At 38.5% G+C, this 18387-nt stretch overlaps 1 protein-coding gene across 2 annotated transcripts in view; it reads right to left on the bottom strand.

The window, feature by feature from the left end:
* The window catches only part of Cox7c (cytochrome c oxidase subunit VIIc), a 66941-nt gene extending 58847 nt beyond the window's left edge, over positions 1–8094 (bottom strand). Inside the window, exon 1 of one of the 2 annotated variants that reach the window (XM_031932829.2) lies at positions 7639–8094. In XM_031932829.2, coding sequence (XP_031788689.1) covers positions 7639–7743 — 105 coding nt within the window. In that variant the 5' untranslated portion in view covers positions 7744–8094. 2 annotated transcript variants of the gene reach the window in all.
* Positions 8095–18387: the final 10293 nt, after the last annotated feature.

The raw sequence follows: 18387 nt of genomic DNA, 5'->3' as shown, positions 1-18387 counted from the left end.
CTGTTGATATCGGCGAACGTTGGTACGCCGATCTCTGATCGCATTTTGGTAAATTTTTTAAAAAAGAATTTAGTAAATACTTATTGAATTGCAAGGTGTGGGAAAGAGGCCTGATAGTACACCTAAACAACTGGACGGAGGAGGACTTCATAAAGGACTGGCTGGAGGATATAATGGAAGGAGTGGAATAGGCGCTGGAAGACACAAGGACAGAGAATACGAAAAAGGTAATTTTTAAGAGGAAGGAAGATATGGAATTGATATGGGAGAAGAGAGGCAAGATCAGGCTAGAGCAATGGCTATCCTTCGATGAAAGAAGGGCCAAAGCTCTCGTAATGAGGGAGATGAGAAGGAGAGAAGAAGATGAGATTGAAGAGGGAGAAGTCTCATTTAAGAAAGAGTGGGTTGCAGAAATAGAAGGCAAACTTTACAAGTGGGACGACCCTTCTAAAAATATGCGATTGAATTCGATTGAAATCGATTAAAATTTAATTGAATTTAATCGTTTTAAATCCATTCAATCGATCAGCCAAATTTCGTCGATTAAATTCCTATCGATTTAAATCGTTTTTAATTACAATCGGTTTTATTACGAAAAATACGTATTAAATTTAATACATTTTTATCGATGTTTATGTAGTAATTATTTTAGTGCAGTTGAATTGTAATTTATTTCACTAATTTTAATCGATTTTAAAATCTCTAATCATTACTAAATCGTCTATCGATCTTAATACAAGTTTTATGAATAGGTTTGAATATATTTTAATCGACTTTAAAAACTAAAACAATTACTATTCTTGTTATATCATATAAATGTTATTTTGTCAATCAATTTAATCGATTTGAAAATCACTATTCATTACTAAAAAGTTTATCGATCCCAATACTAGTTTTATGAATAGCTCTGAATATAGTTTAGTAGACTTTAATAATCAAAACGAATACTATTCTAGCAATATCATTTAATTTTTATTTTATTAGTATATATGAATCTGTTTGAATAGTACGTTATTAGTAAAATATTAAATCTATCCCAATCTATCTTTCAAGGATTAGCTTTTAATGTTACTTTAATCGATTAAAATGATCACAACAATAATCATACTTTTAATATTTATTTTTAATATTGTCAAAAAACTTGAATCTTTTTGAATGGTAATTTATAAGTATAATATTGAATCAACCCTAATCTTCGTTTTTTAAGGATTGGTTTTAATAGTACTTTAAATTCAAATGATAAAAATAATAATCATTTTTCTAATATAATTTGTTCGTGATTTTATCAATAATTTTGAATTGATTTATAAGGTAATATCGTTTATATAATATTTAATCGATCTCGATACTTTTGTACGGTTAGATTCAATTATACATCAATCGATTTAAATAATCAAAAAAAGAATCCTTGCTAAAAATACTAGATTGATTTAATCGACGTTTTAAATTATCGATGTGAATTAGTCCCAATAGCAATCTAAATCTCAAAATGACGATATTTTTATCGACTTTCACGCGATGATTATTTTAATGCAGTTTCATTGGGATTCTTTCAATAAATATGAATCAACTTATTAGTCTATATTAAATCAGTTCAATTTTACAAATAATTTTGATAACAGTTTAAGTGACCTTATTGATCCAAGTTTTGCAATATCCCTTATGAAAAAAACCTTCACATTTCGATTAGAATCGATTAAATTCATTGCGAAACTAGTCGATTTTAATCGACCTTATGTTTCTTAATATAACCGCTTGGTGTCGCTTCAAGTGTTTATACTCGCAAGTGACAAGAATACAGAATAGATTTATTAACTACAATCGATTTGAATTGAACACACACACTAAAACAAGAAAAGAAGGAGAGCACACATACACATACGCAAAAGCATACGAACCTAACCCACAGACAGCAAAACTCAAATACACAACATTAGGCTAAGTGATTAAAGCAAGAGGCTATAAATTAAGTAAAGAAAGTATTGTTAACACCAAAAGAGTATAACAATAAAGTTATTATTATATTATTACTTATTGAATTATAATAAGGGATTGGATTATTTGAGGAATAATCCTCAATTTGTAGTTGTTGTTCAACCATTGTTTTGGAATCGGAGTATCGACAAACGTCGGATTACGCTTATTAACAGAATGAAAGCAAATCATAATAAATCTATATCCCACCTTTTTAGAATGCATATATTGGATAATGATAAATGTGATTGTGGAGCAGGTCCTCAGACTCTTTACCATCTCATATGGAGATGTCTGACTTTTTGTAAATATAGGCAATAGTTTATAGCGTTTACAATTAAAAATAATATTAACATTGACAATGATAAATGTGATATCTGTAACACTAAGGCAATGTTTATTATCTTAAGAATAACGGCATTTGTGATACGAGTAAGATTGATATTTAAGTGTAGGGATTTTGTGTGGATCTATATATTATATTTTATATATCCAAGCTATTTTAATAATATGTGATTGAGATGTAAATTTATAATGTTCATGTTCCTGTTCTTATTAAGCTAATCCAACCCTCCTTACGAGTGTTTAAACTGTGTAACGAAAGATGGTAGTATTGAACAAGCCAAGAGCTCAACTTGGAGAATGAATGAAGATGGGGACTGGGACGTAGCTGGGTTCCGATGGTTCCCGGCTGTACCCACAAGGAAAAAAAAGTCGGCTTCGGGACAGGACAACCCTATATACTTTAAAATTTGGTTTTCTAACCTCCAACAAAAATCTCGATTGCATTAAAATCATTAGTATTAATCTGTTGGTATCGATTTGAAATATATTAACCTAATCTTTCATATTACTGAAAAAAGGCAGATGACAATCAGCTGATTATTAGATGATAAACAGCTGATAATCTACCTACCTCACCCCAGCCTGCTAAATAATGATATTTGCAATAAAAAATGCTAATCGATAGAATTTTAATAGCTCAATTCAACTACGTTGTCCTTTGAAAAAACTCACATCAAATTATTTATTTAAAAATCAATTAAATCATTGAAAGAAAATTCATTTATCCGTATTTTCAAACTTCCGTATCTTTTAATATATATAATATTTTAAACTGCTCAAGTTGCATTTATAATTGCTCAAGTAGAGTTGTTACCAGTTCCACTTTCATTGATTATTAAATAATAAAAAATAGTTGTAACAATTTTAATTTAGGTTAAATGAGCGTGCGCATGCGTACCGCACATTGCCGGTCAGCGTCAGCGGGCTCGGCCCGCTCGGATGTTGATCTATGTATTCCTTCCCGAAGAGTTTGCCTAAGCGTGTATTATTGCTTTAGCATATTGATGTATTTGCTCAGAATTGTGCTAAAGCAATCATACATACTCAGGCATACTTTTTTATTTACTATGAAGAGGTTATGAAACACTTTTAAATTGCGGTGCGACCGCACGTGACTGTTTGCGCACATGAGCAACGCTCAACTGACTACGTTGAAACTATCTTTATTTATTTAACAATTAAGGAAAGTGGAGCTGGCAAAAACTTTACTTGAGAATTATATCAAGTGGCGCGGTAGCGCCACGAAAGCGAGTTTGAGAAGCAGACGAAGCCGCGGCGCCCGTGACACTATTTACTTCTATATTGGTGTTCGGATTTTTCATGATACAGAAAAAAATGCTTATTGTTACTGTTCGTAAGATTTTTTGGCTTATTAGTATGTTTTCTCAGCTAAACTATGATTTCCAACAAAAATATTAGTGAAAAGGCTGCTTATTTTTATAATATGTGAGTGTATAATCCACAAATGCTAAAATTACGTTTTTCTTCTTCAACCCGAAATGTGAAAGGACCGTTAAGTTAGCCGCAAGAAGTGTTAGGACCGTGAAGTTGGCCGCAAAGCTATATACAGATGAGAATTGCTTTCTCAAGAAAATATAATAATATATTACGATATTTTGAATTAGGAGGTTGCCAGTGCATACTGCCAGGGATAGCCGATGACAAGCTCTAGGAGGCGCGCTCCGTGGTTTTTTGTGTCTAGGTGTAAAAATCATTCAAGGGCGGTGTCTAGATGTACAAGGTGGCTGATGACGAGGTCTAGGTGGTGCGCTCCGTGGTTTTTGGTGTCTAGAGGTACAGGGTGGCCAATAACGACGTCTAGGTAGTTAGTTCCGAGGTTTTTGGTGTCTAGGTGTAGAAATAATTCGAGGGTGATGTATATTAGAACAATCAGTGATTTCATCTTAGTAATAAAAATGTTACAAAAAAGCTGTGGTCGAATGGTGCTAAAGATGCTTATATTTTATTTTTACGACTTTGAATATGAAATACTATAAACAATTTAAAAAAAAGGATTGAAATCTCTAAAAAAAATTAACTCTTAAAAAAGTAAAACGTTAGGCGAGTTTGATATATTCCACAACAAAATTACAGATAGAAAAGAACTGAGAGCAATCAAACAAAGTCAAGTTATTTAATCGTAATGAAGCAAAGAACAACTCTCAAGATAATTACTACATAATATATCAAACTCGCCTAACCTTTTACTTTTTTAAGAGTTCATTTTTTTTTTAGAGATATGCAACTTAAGCAGTTTTTTAGCACTTTGAGCAGTTAAAAATATTATATACATCAAAAGATATGGAAGTTTAAAAATACGGATGAATTAATTTGTTTTCAATGAATCTGTTGATTTTTAAACAAATAATTTAAGGTGAGCTTTTTCAAAGGACAACGTAGTTGAATTGAGCTATTAAAATTCTATCGATTAGTATTTTTTATTGCAAATATCATTATTTTGCAGGCTGGGGTAAGGTAGGTTGATATGATAATCTACTGATAATCGTGCCAAAACATCAGCTAATTATCATGTGATATCAGCTTAATATTTTTATAAAAGCTGATAGTTACAAATATGTGTTTATATGAGATAAAATGTTAATGATAATCAGTTGATTATCAGTTGACAATCATCAAACAATTTGTGACGTTGAATATTTGTACTCCAAGTTATTTAGAATTACTATAATTCATAAAATTCACATAATGCGGAACTAGTTAGGTGTTACCATCTGGATGATAACACCAAAACACTGGCTGTGAGCTCAAAAATTTTTTTGTTTAAAATAATTATTAAAAAATAAATATTTTGGAGCTGACAGACAGAATTTGGTGTTATCATCCGATGGTAACACCTACTTAGGCTCTCATTAAGTGAATTTTATGAATTTTAATAATTTAAAACAATTTAGAATAAAAATATTCAATATTACAAATTGTTTGATGATTGTCATTTAATAATCAGCTGATTATCATTAACATTTTATCTCATATAAACACATATTTGTAACTATCAGCTTTTATAAAAATATTAAGCTGATATCACATGATAATTAGCTGATGTTTTGGCACGATTATCAGTAGATTATCATCTAATAATCAGCTGATTGTCATCTGCCTTTTTTCAGTAGGGTTCAAAATGATTCATCCAAAAATATTACGTTATTAACTTAATATTGCATGTTGAAAATTTGCTTGGTGAATTTCTTTTTGTCAGAGTTTCTTCTGTCGATATTTTGTCTCCTCCGGTCACGTGACTTCCGGTGCGATGTATTATACGCCAATGATAATACAGCAGTTATAATCTACTTTACCAACATTCGTCTGCTACTCGGTGACAGGCAATTGTGTTATTATATATTATGTATGTACAATGATGCTATACGATAATATGCGCCATGGGATCAATGTCTAAAACTTGTTGTCTATCAAATATATCAAGATTTCAAGGACAATGTGCTTTTAAAAGATGTGTAATATACCTATAAAAACTTTTTTCAAAAGTAAAATCCTTGGCAAGAAAATGACTAATAAAAGTAATAAAATCTATACATATAAAAATATCAACTAAATATCTTTTTGTAACACATGCACGATTTTCGCGTTTTTTTGACCTAAAATTAGGGACAAAAGTAATCGTTTTCCGACCAGCGGGCGTAAAAGTACTTTTGCGCCCGCTACTCAATTCATTGGCAAATCTTCTAAAAACACGAAAATCAGTACATGCCTTACAAAAAATATGGTGTGCACCTAGGGCTAAGCGGGCATTTTGTCCTCGTGTGGTTGCAGTACTTGTCTGCGGCTTGTACTGCAAACTCCACACTCGGCTTAAAAAAGCCCACTTTATGCCCTTGGTACACAATATACTATTATAGCACTGTGACCTAAGTGTGTGTTTATGTCAAGCCTATCCGTGACCTAAGTAGTCCTTAGCTACACTTGGACGCTAACCTCATGGTGCAGTACAGAACTGCTTATTTCACGGATAGTTGTGACATAGGGGACTTAGGGCAGGCAGATGCTATAAAATAGTATACGATACTTGTAACCTAAGTTGGCATTTTATTACATGGCGCTGCGGTATCGTTCTCGCTATGCTCAAGTGCTATCTACACACCGTGTAATAGAGTGCCACTTAGGTCACACATATCGTAATATACTTTTTTTGCTATACGCATTTGATAAAGTGCAACATTTCTATGTTGATTAATGATACAAATATGTGTAAATGTCCCATGGAATTTAAATATTATTTTAACCAATATTTTATTAATTTTAAAATAACTTTTAGATTGTGGGATTTTGTACTTATTTGTACAAACGTTTATATATCTGTAAATAATCATACAAGCACATACATTTCGGTACATTCCTAGAATATTTAAAAGTATACCTCTTTGTATGAATGTGTATATTGCAGCAATTCTTTGTACTGTCGTGAATATTTACATAGGTTCACGTATATTTACATATACGCTAGCTTATGTTTTTATATATTGCTATAATGTTTTAATCGTACTCAAAACGTACGCCAACTTACAGGAATGTACATTATCGTGCATATGTCTACAATAACAACAGAATGTATCAAAATCGTACAATGATTACTATTATACTACAGTCCATTTTTTCTAATGAGGATCTACAAAAAACTTAATCAAAAAATCAAATGACAGTTGAATCAACTCTGAAAAAAGATAACCACGCTACCCAAACACTAATCTGAGAGATTACAGACTCATTTAGTTGGTTTAGACAAACCAAGTGGTTAGAGTAATCCCAAATCCCCTACTGAAACGAGTTATTTATATGCAAACTTGAAACTTTGTAAAATGATTAATAATTGCATTACGGAGACCAACTATGTCATGGTTTACCATAATTTTGTTTTAATATTTGTTATAAGCAAATTAGTTTCTTTTGTCGTCTGCTATTTTATGGCACAAAATCAGGATTTGAATTGATTATGGGACCCCTTTGAACTCTTATAGTTCATGATTATGATAATTGCACTAATCTTCAATTATTCCACCATCATTTTTTTGTACTTGTATCAATAAATATTTAAGAATAAAATCAACCATTTAACTAAATTAAATGCGACCACCAAATTAATGCAAACCTTGCACAACTGATATCAATATCATTTCATGAATACAAAAGTTCACAATTAATAAATAATGCATGTAAACTCTTAAAATTAAAATATTATAGATGGCAGAACTTATTCTTTAGAATGTTACAAAATTAATTTCATACATATTTAAATACAGGTTTATCATTTTCTGAGATCTAAAATAGTTACGCAATTTCACATACTTTTCCTGGCTCCCCTCCTAGATCATGCTCATCTTTGCGAATAGCACTTTTCATAAAATTTCTTTTTGGAATAATGTTCCTTGAAATTCTTTGTAAACAAAACATTTTTTTACAAAAATTTGAAGCTTAAATGTGTTTATTATATTATTATTATTCAATAATTCTGATTAGTTATTAGTATCTAATAGTATTCTGACTGCAGTAGACTGACGTAATAAAGATATAGTCATGAAAGAGATTACTAGAGAGTAGAGACTTAGAGAGATTGCCCGTTGCCGATGAACATAGGCAAATGCGTGCCGTGCGATATGGAACTATGGAGGCGTAAGTTAGCGCCGCTCTGTGGTTTTCTCCCCAAACAATAATTATCTTGAATCAGTGTATAAGAATAAGTACGATATAGGCCCTACACGGAGAGAAGTCGTCAGCTACGGCAATGCTGCCAGCAGAGTCGGCAGCGCTGCGCGCAGCGCCACAAACGATGCCGACTAGCAGCTCAAGCCATCGTTCCCCCCACCATGTGGCAGCGTGCGAGTCACGAATTCGGGCGCTGTGTCGCAGCGTGTTTTGTTCTGCCCGGCACTAGTTTTTCCATGCGCGAAGTCTGTGGACGGACTCTGATTTGCAGGATCGCGTGTGCACCGCATTTTGCTGACATCATGAGTAGTTTAATGGAAACACACTCTTGCTAAATGGAACTGCAGTCAGGGCTGTTAATCCACGTTGCGTAAGTATACTATACGTATAATACAGGTAGAATAAACTTGGCCGCCGGGCGATAGCCTCTGATACACTGTTTCACGTGTAATATATTATTAATGTTTTTGGTTGATTAAAAGTGAACAAATATCATTAACAATTGCATTGTACTGTATCAACATTTGTTTGAATTCGTGTAAAGGTGAGTATGAAAATTTTTATTTGCAAAACGTGTAGTCGTGTACTCAATATAAAGGTTATATTAAAGTACACAAATATTTAATATATCCTTATAATTTATACTAAAATGTATAAAAAATCAGATATTTTAATTAAATTTGAGAGTTGATTTATATTTATAAAATACTTATTAACGTATTATTTCTTTAGATATAATAACAAAAACTGCATTACACGAATATTTTCTTAGTGGTAATTTATAATGAGTCACTGGCTATAAAAATACAAATAAATCAGAATAAATTATTGTACATAGAATTTATTATTGCAAATGCGCTAAAGCAACCTGACTTTGCTGCATGCATTCGTATTTTAGTATAAATCTATATCGTAATAAAAAGTATAATGCATAATATAACTGTATAACCTATTATTCGTATTACAACCTGCATGAAACAACCAAAAATGTTTAACCACTTAATTTTATACATTATAATATACGTAATATAAACTTTTAAGTACAAACTAACAATTTGATACATACAAGCATATCAAAAGTATCATAATTGAACAGATCTGTGCACTTTTAGTGCTCTTCGATACCCAATTGGATAAGGTATATCAGTGGCAAGTGTCAACCATAAAATCATAAAAAATGTTAACCTTTAAAAATCATATACGAAGTGTGTATAAAAAATAGTTTATTGTTTCTTTAATAACTATACTGACTTTGATCCATAGTTTCATTAGTTTTTTCACTTCTAAAAAACATGTCTAACAAATAATTAGTTTTAGAAATTACATTAAATCATTATATATATATATATATATATATATATATATATATATATATCACTCTCTCCCTCTCTCTCACCCTTATCCTTATCCTTTCTCTGCTTCACATTCACTGTCTCAGCGCTCTGGCGCTGCGATCACAACTGCTTTACCTGCTATCTCCTGTTTTCACGTTGTTTTACTGCCGCACGCTGCCTCCGGGCGTCTTCTTTTATAGAGTGTTGCACGCTACTAATTGCAACCTTCAGGCCAATTAATAAATTGCTGGAGGCTGCACTCTACTCTTGCCTGCTTTTCCCGAGAACATCTGCCGTAATTTTCTAACCTCAAAACACCTCGCACGGCTTGGCTCTTTTCCTGCACGGCTTTCTCTCAACGTTTCAACCACCTGTTGCCATCTAGTGAGCAGACTGAACACCATCGCAGCGCCACTCAGTTTAAGGTCGGTAAACGCTCTCTCTTCTCTCACCATTGCTCCACCTAGGGGTCAGATCACCAACTACGGTGAGAAACATCGAGATGAGCACAACGAATGCGGGAATTGACGATGCGGGATACGAGACCTGCGGAAAATGCAATAACAGCATTAAGAGCAAGGCCCCTAAGAAATGTGATATATGTAACACACATTACCACTCCAGGTGTGTTACATTCACATCTTCAAAGGTCAGGGGTAAGGCGGTCCTGACCTGCGACGGCGCGATTTGTATGGAGGAAGCGGAGAGGGATCAGGCCAAGAAAAGGCTCAACTCCTCGCAGCTCAATCTATCGCTGGCAGGGCCCAACTCTACATCTAAGCAGGCAAAGACCAATAATATCTTCATCCGACGGGATCTGGACGGGAAAGCCAGGCTACCCGGAGTATCTCTTCTGTGAGATCACTGCGAAGGGAGTCCCACCTATTTTCGTGGCGCTTGTGTATCGGCCACCACACGCGCCCTTCTTACAAGGAAACAATTTCATTGAACAGCTCAATAGTCACATGCACAACTACTCCACGAAAGTTATAATGGGAGATTTTAATGCAGATCAACTCTCCTCCTCAGAAGATGCCAAGTTCATCAAGGCCCTCATAGAATAGAACTCCCTCAAATCGGTGCCCTATGGTGCTACGTACCACAAGCAAAACTCTGACACATGGCTTGACCTCTGCCTGGTCGACGAACAGGATTGCCTAATTTCACACTGGAAGACTGACTCACCATTCATAAACGGACATGACCTCATTACGGCTAAACTCGACGTGAAAATTTCACGACAAGCACCTAGAACATACTCCTATAGAAATTACAAAGGCATCAGTGCTGAAAAACTAAACAACTACCTCAACACATGTGACTGGTCTACAATCGACACATCATCCCTTGACGCATGCATCAACACTCTCAACACCAACCTAACGAACGCCATCAATCAGCTCGCCCCATTACGGACTGTAACGCCAGGACCCACACGACACCCGTGGTTCACCTCGGCTCTTCGAGACCTTGTGACTGAGCGGGATAGACTATACATGATATTTCACAGGACACGTCATCCTCGAGATCAACTTCTTTATACACTAGCAGTAAATAACGCACATAAACAGGTCGAGGAAACCAAACTGAACTACTATCACTCACGACTATCAAACATAACAGACGTAGGGGAAATCTGGAGAGAACTCGAGAAACTTGGAATCACCACCTTCAAGGAAACCACTCCATTTCGCTTCTCAACAGATGATCTTAACAGATACTTCAGCGGGATATCCAATGATCCACTCGCCCCTTCTGTCGACGAACAACTGCAATCACTTGATAGTCTGGAATATCCTGTCCACTTTAGCTTCAGTGAGATTACGGAATCGGACGTGTTGGCCGCAGTTCAGCATTTCACCTCTCAGGCCAGGGGAACTGATGGCATCCCACAGGTTGTTGTCTCCAAGGCCATGCCAGTACTCGCGCCCATATTATGTCGTATCTTTAACCTGTCCTTGAGCGAGTCATGCTTCCCCTCGGACTGGAAAAGGTCACTGGTGCGTGCACTCAACAAATTCAGTTCTCCAAAATCCACCACTGACTATCGTCCGATCTCACTCTTATGTTTTCTATCCAAGGCGCTGGAGTGGCTGGTACATAGGCAGCTTTCTCATTACCTGGAAAATAGGCTCTTCCTTGATGACCTACAGACAGGTTTTCGTACCGGTCACAGCACACAGTCCGGCTTAATAAAGCTGACTGATGATGTCAGGCTTGGAATAGACAAAAAGAAGGTCACACTTCTTCTTCTTTTTGATTTTAGCAAGGCGTTTGACACTGTGTGTCACGCCAAGCTCCTTAGAAAGCTAACCTCTTTCGGCTTTTCTAAGCAGGTCATCCGATGAATTACATCTTATCTCACGGGCAGACAGCAGGCCGTCATTGGTGACGACAATCAACTATCCTCATACCTTCCGCTCAATACGGGAGTCCCTCAAGGATCCGTACTGGGCCCTCTACTTTTTGCACTGTACGTCAATAACATAAGCCTCTGTCTGGACGTGGATATTGCACATCTGATCTATGCGGATGACCTGCAGATCTACATCCAGTGCCACCTCGAGGAGCTTGACTCCTGTTCCGGCAGAATGAGAGCTAATGCCGAGAGGATAAGGTGCTGGGCTGAGCAAAACAATCTAAAACTCAATGTCCTCAAAAATAAGGCGATCGTCCTGGGCTCGCCCTACTATATCAATGCTCTACCTACAATGGCTAACACTTACATCAATATAGGGGGAGCCCGGGTCGATTTTGAATCTTCTGTGCGCAGCCTGGGGGTCGTGCTTGACTCCAAACTAACCTGGAAAGAGCACGTAACACAAATATGTAAGCGTGCTCACTCTCTTATGTATAGGCTATACTTTTTCAGGAAAAGCACGAACCTCGGTCTGCGCTAACACCTCGTGCAAGCACTCCTATTTCCGATCATCGACTACTGTTCTCTTGTATACTGTGATTTGGCGCAGGAACTCGACTTAAAACTACAGAGGCTCGTGAATACAGGAATCCGGTACATCTATGGTGTAAGGAGAGATGAGCACATCTCCCCTTACAGGCGCGAGCTGCAGTGGCTAACCACTGACGGACGCAGGAAGTTCTTCACAGTATGCTTCCTTCGTTTTATGTTTAACTCGGTCGTACCATCATACGTACTGGCCTTTTTTGACTTCCGCGTCTCACTCCGGCCTGTGAGGGGCGAGGTGACACCTCTGGAAATACCTGCCTTCGCGACTGAGACGCTGAGGAACTCGTTTCATATCTCACTTCCACCCTTATCCTTACTCTCCCTCACATCCTCACATTCCCCCCCCCCCCCCTCTCTCTCTCTCTCTCTCTCTCTCTCTCTCTCTCTCTCTCTCTCTCTCTCTCTCTCTCTCTCTGGTGTTGTGTTGGCTGCAGTATCGCACTTCGACACCCAGGCCAGGGGAAACGACGGCATCCCTCAGGTTGTTATCTCAAAAGCACTGCCAGTTCTCACTCCTGTACTATGTCACATTTTCAACCTGTCTCTGAGCGAAACCCATTTCCCATCTGCCTGGAAATTGTCACTTGTGCGTGCACTCAACAAAGTCAGTTCACCAACAGCCCTGACTAACTACCGTCCGATTTCACTTCTCTGCTTTCTCTCCAAGGCCCTGGAGTGGCTGGTGCACAGGCAAGTTTCACAATACCTTGAATCAAGGCTCTTACTAGACAACTATCAAACAGGCTTCCGCACTGGCCACAGCACTCAGTAACTGATGATGTCAGGGTCGGGATAAACAAAAAGAAAGTGACACTCCTTCTACTCTTTGATTTTAGCAAGGCATTTGACACTGTATGTCACGTCCGGCTCCTGAGGAAGCTATCCACCTTCGGCTTCTCTAAGCAGGTTATCCGCTGGTTTGCCTCCTATCTCACTGGGAGAGAGCAAGCCGTCGTTGGTGACAATAGCGAGCGTTCCTCTTCGCAGTGTCTTAACATCGACGTTCCGCAGGGCTCCGTCTTAGGTCCCCTGCTGTTTGCATTGTACATCAACGTCATCGGTTTCTGTCTAGACTCCGATGTTTCCCATCTTATTTACGCGGATGACTTGCAAATTTACAGTCATTGCCACCTCAAGGAGCTCGATTCTTTATCAAATAAGATGAGTGCTAATGCCGAGACGATAATGGGCTAGGCTGCGCAAAATAAGCTTAAACTTAATGTTACAAAAACCAAAGCAATTGTCCTGGGCTGCCCATACTACATAAATCTACTTCCCTCAACAGCTAACACATTCATTAATATCGGGGGTTCCCAGGTCAGCTTTGAATCCTCTGTGCGTAATCTGGGACTGGTGCTTGACTCTAAACTCTCGTGGAAGGAGCACGTTACACAAGTGTGTAAACGTGCTCACTCACTAATGTACAGGCTTTACTTTTTTAGAAAGAGTACAAATCTCAGATTGCGCAAACATCTCGTGCAAGCACTCCTATTTCCGATCATCGACTACTGTTCTCTTGTATACTGTGACTTGGCGCAGGAACTCGACTTAAAACTACAGAGGCTCGTGAATACAGGAATCCGGTACATCTATGGTGTAAGGAGAGATGAGCACATCTCCCCTTACAGGCGCGAGCTGCAGTGGCTAACCACTGACGGACGCAGGAAGTTCTTCACAGTATGCTTCCTTCGTTTTATGTTTAACTCGGTCGTACCATCATACGTACTGGCCTTTTTTGACTTCCGCGTCTCACTCCGGCCTGTGAGGGGCGAGGTGACACCTCTGGAAATACCTGCCTTCGCGACTGAGACGCTGAGGAACTCGTTTCATATCTCACTTCCACCCTTATCCTTACTCTCCCTCACATCCTCACATTCCCCCCCCCCCCCCCTCTCTCTCTCTCTCTCTCTCTCTCTCTCTCTCTCTCTCTCTCTCTCTGGTGTTGTGTTGGCTGCAGTATCGCACTTCGACACCCAGGCCAGGGGAAACGACGGCATCCCTCAGGTTGTTATCTCAAAAGCACTGCCAGTTCTCACTCCTGTACTATGTCACATTTTCAACCTGTCTCTGAGCGAAACCCATTTCCCATCTGCCTGGAAATTGTCACTTGTGCGTGCACTCAACAAAGTCAGTTCACCAACAGCCCTGACTAACTACCGTCCGATTTCACTTCTCTGCTTTCTCTCCAAGGCCCTGGAGTGGCTGGTGCACAGGCAAGTTTCACAATACCTTGAATCAAGGCTCTTACTAGACAACTATCAAACAGGCTTCCGCACTGGCCACAGCACTCAGTAACTGATGATGTCAGGGTCGGGATAAACAAAAAGAAAGTGACACTCCTTCTACTCTTTGATTTTAGCAAGGCATTTGACACTGTATGTCACGTCCGGCTCCTGAGGAAGCTATCCACCTTCGGCTTCTCTAAGCAGGTTATCCGCTGGTTTGCCTCCTATCTCACTGGGAGAGAGCAAGCCGTCGTTGGTGACAATAGCGAGCGTTCCTCTTCGCAGTGTCTTAACATCGACGTTCCGCAGGGCTCCGTCTTAGGTCCCCTGCTGTTTGCATTGTACATCAACGTCATCGGTTTCTGTCTAGACTCCGATGTTTCCCATCTTATTTACGCGGATGACTTGCAAATTTACAGTCATTGCCACCTCAAGGAGCTCGATTCTTTATCAAATAAGATGAGTGCTAATGCCGAGACGATAATGGGCTAGGCTGCGCAAAATAAGCTTAAACTTAATGTTACAAAAACCAAAGCAATTGTCCTGGGCTGCCCATACTACATAAATCTACTTCCCTCAACAGCTAACACATTCATTAATATCGGGGGTTCCCAGGTCAGCTTTGAATCCTCTGTGCGTAATCTGGGACTGGTGCTTGACTCTAAACTCTCGTGGAAGGAGCACGTTACACAAGTGTGTAAACGTGCTCACTCACTAATGTACAGGCTTTACTTTTTTAGAAAGAGTACAAATCTCAGATTGCGCAAACATCTCGTGCAAGCACTCCTATTTCCGATCATCGACTACTGTTCTCTTGTATACTGTGACTTGGCGCAGGAACTCGACTTAAAACTACAGAGGCTCGTGAATACAGGAATCCGGTACATCTATGGTGTAAGGAGAGATGAGCACATCTCCCCTTACAGGCGCGAGCTGCAGTGGCTAACCACTGACGGACGCAGGAAGTTCTTCACAGTATGCTTCCTTCGTTTTATGTTTAACTCGGTCGTACCATCATACGTACTGGCCTTTTTTGACTTCCGCGTCTCACTCCGGCCTGTGAGGGGCGAGGTGACACCTCTGGAAATACCTACCTTCGCGACTGAGACGCTGAGGAACTCGTTTCATATCAGCGCCTCATACTTATGGAATAGCCTGCCATCTCACATCAGAAACACCTCATCTACTGTCATCTTCAGAAAACTTGCTAAAGATCACTACTTTCAACTCGAAAACACATAACTCATACACACTCACGCGCACGCACACACCTACTCATTCTCGCGCTATTCATTTCCACCAACGGTACACTTTTACACTATACATAATCTAAACACGCCTCAACTTACTGCATTCTACTTTCACCTCATAATGCTGAATCTTATTATTGTACAACATAATGTACGCAAATAAAAACTATCTAATCTAATCTAATCTAATCTCTAACGCTCATCCTTTCTCTCCCTCACATTCACGCTCTCTCTCTCTCACCCTAATTTTTTCGCCCCCTTACACTCACGCTCTCTCTCTCTCTCTCTCTCTCTCTCACCCTTATCCTCTCTCTCCCTCACATTCACGCTCTCTCTCCCTTATCCGCTCTCTCCCTCACATTCACGCTCTCTCACTCTTATCCGCTCTCACTCTCACACATTCACGCTCTCTTTCAGCCTTATCCTATCTCACCCTTATCCTCTCTCTCCCTCACATTCACGCTCTCTCTCCCTTATCCGCTCTCTCCCTCACATTCACGCTCTCTCACTCTTATCCGCTCTCACTCTCACACATTCACGCTCTCTTTCAGCCTTATCCTATCTCACCCTTATCCTCTCTCTCCCTCACATTCACGCTCTCTCACCCTTATCCGCTCTCTCCCTCACATTCACGCTCTCTCACTCTTATCCGCTCTCACTAGTAGTAAGTAAGCCGGTATGGGGAGACATAACAAATGACGTCATCACTGGCGCATCCTTATCTTATCGATGTAAACAAGCAATAAAGATAAGGTATCATGTTTGTTTATACAAACAAGTAATTAACATTATCTTTATTACATGTAATATAGATAATTTTAATTAATTATTTATGTAAACAAACAATACCTTGACTTAATTATTTGTTTATAATGATAAGATAACGATACGTTAGTAATGATGTCATTTGTTGTCTCCACACACCAAGTTAGTAAATAAAAAAATATCATATCTTACAATATATAATGGTTTTTATTATAAAAACAAAAATTATTTATTTGAATTATCATAAACAATGTAAATCCAATCACACATCTATACACATACGTACACTTACGCGAGCGCGCGCACACACACACACACAATCGTGACGACGCTGTGTCGTTCGTATTGTATAATTTTCGAATGTATCGTATCGTCTGCTAACGCACGAGGGACACTAGCTTCTTACATTGCGCTCTCTCTCACTCACACGCACACACTTTCTTACGCACACGCTCTCTTTTCTCCCTTTCTCCTTCTCTCTCTCACGCACAAGCTTTCCTTTTCTCTCTCTCTATTACGCACACGCTCTCTCTCTCTCTCTCTCTCTCTCTCTCTCTCTCTCTCTTGTATCCCTCTCTCCTTTCTCCCTCTCTCCTTCTCTCTCTCTCTCTCTCTCTCTCTCTCTCTCTCTCTCTCTCTCTCTCTCTCTCTCTCTCTTAATTATACTAATCTAGTCGTGTGACTAGATTAGTACACACACACGCGCGCACACACGTACGAGTAAATATAATTAGCGATAAAACGCGTTCACTATACACTATACACTATCACACAAATACAAAATATCACTATACGACGTCAACTGTCTCGTCTTCTTCACTTGCTTCTATCTTCATGACGACAGGCTTTTCCATGTCAGCTAAGTCATCGGGAGATGCAGGCGAGTCAAACTGAAAAAATTCTTCTCCTATTTCAATTTGCAGGAGCTCAGTAGTCATGAGAGTAGTTGCATTAAATCAAGAGCTCGCAAGCATGTATAACGTAGCCGAGGAGTCTTTACGCAGTGTAGTGCTTCGCATCGCGGGCAATCTTCAAGCAAATAGTGTTGTTAGACGCAGATGTACAAGAAGCTGGTGTCTACGCGTGAAACGCATGGCAGCGTGCCAATTATGCCGCGAGTTTTCACGTCTTTTACGATGCTATGGGCCACGGAAAATTGCACAGCTTCATAGACGCATTTTTAAAAAATGCAACTTAGCTGTGCGATGCGCAGCAGAATTTTGTATGCATCAGAATTTTGCGCATTTACCTGTGTTGACGCGGTTAATGACAGCATTCGAGGAGAATAATGGTGAGTACATTTTTATTGATTGCAATTTTTCTGCACTATATCGCGTTGTCATTAAAAAAATCAAACAGCACTTGTACTTGGCAACGAGGTAAACGGTGCCACAGCTGATAGCGTCGTCTGCTGCTGCTACAAGCTCTGTTTCATTCACTCGCGCGCATACACACATTCGTAACGCAGTCTCTTCTGCTCTTGCCGTAGAACGCGTCGACTGCTACGTATGACGCCTAGTGTTTTCAAGTCGTCTGCTTCAGAGCTAGGGATATTAGCTTCTTACATCTGTCATATTACATAGCATGCGATGCGTATCTGCGTATCATTACAGTAATATAACGTATAATTATAAAATCAAAGAATATACATCCGCTATATTCTATGACAGTGAGAATACTCTTTTAAACAACTGTTTTTCTCACTATACTTCTTGCTTTTTTTTTATTAAAAAAAATGTGTAATCAAATATCGGTTAATATTTTGTTTTAATTCATTCGACATCAAAGAGATTTTAATATTCATGTGTTGTATGCATCACTACCTTCGAATACATATAACGTTTATTATA

The sequence above is a fragment of the Nasonia vitripennis genome, assembly GCF_009193385.2.
Source record: "Nasonia vitripennis strain AsymCx chromosome 5 unlocalized genomic scaffold, Nvit_psr_1.1 chr5_random0002, whole genome shotgun sequence".
NCBI classification, from domain to species: Eukaryota; Metazoa; Arthropoda; class Insecta; order Hymenoptera; family Pteromalidae; genus Nasonia; species Nasonia vitripennis.
The sequence above is the reverse complement of the archived record's forward strand: the minus strand, read 5'-3'. Positions and strand labels throughout refer to the sequence as shown.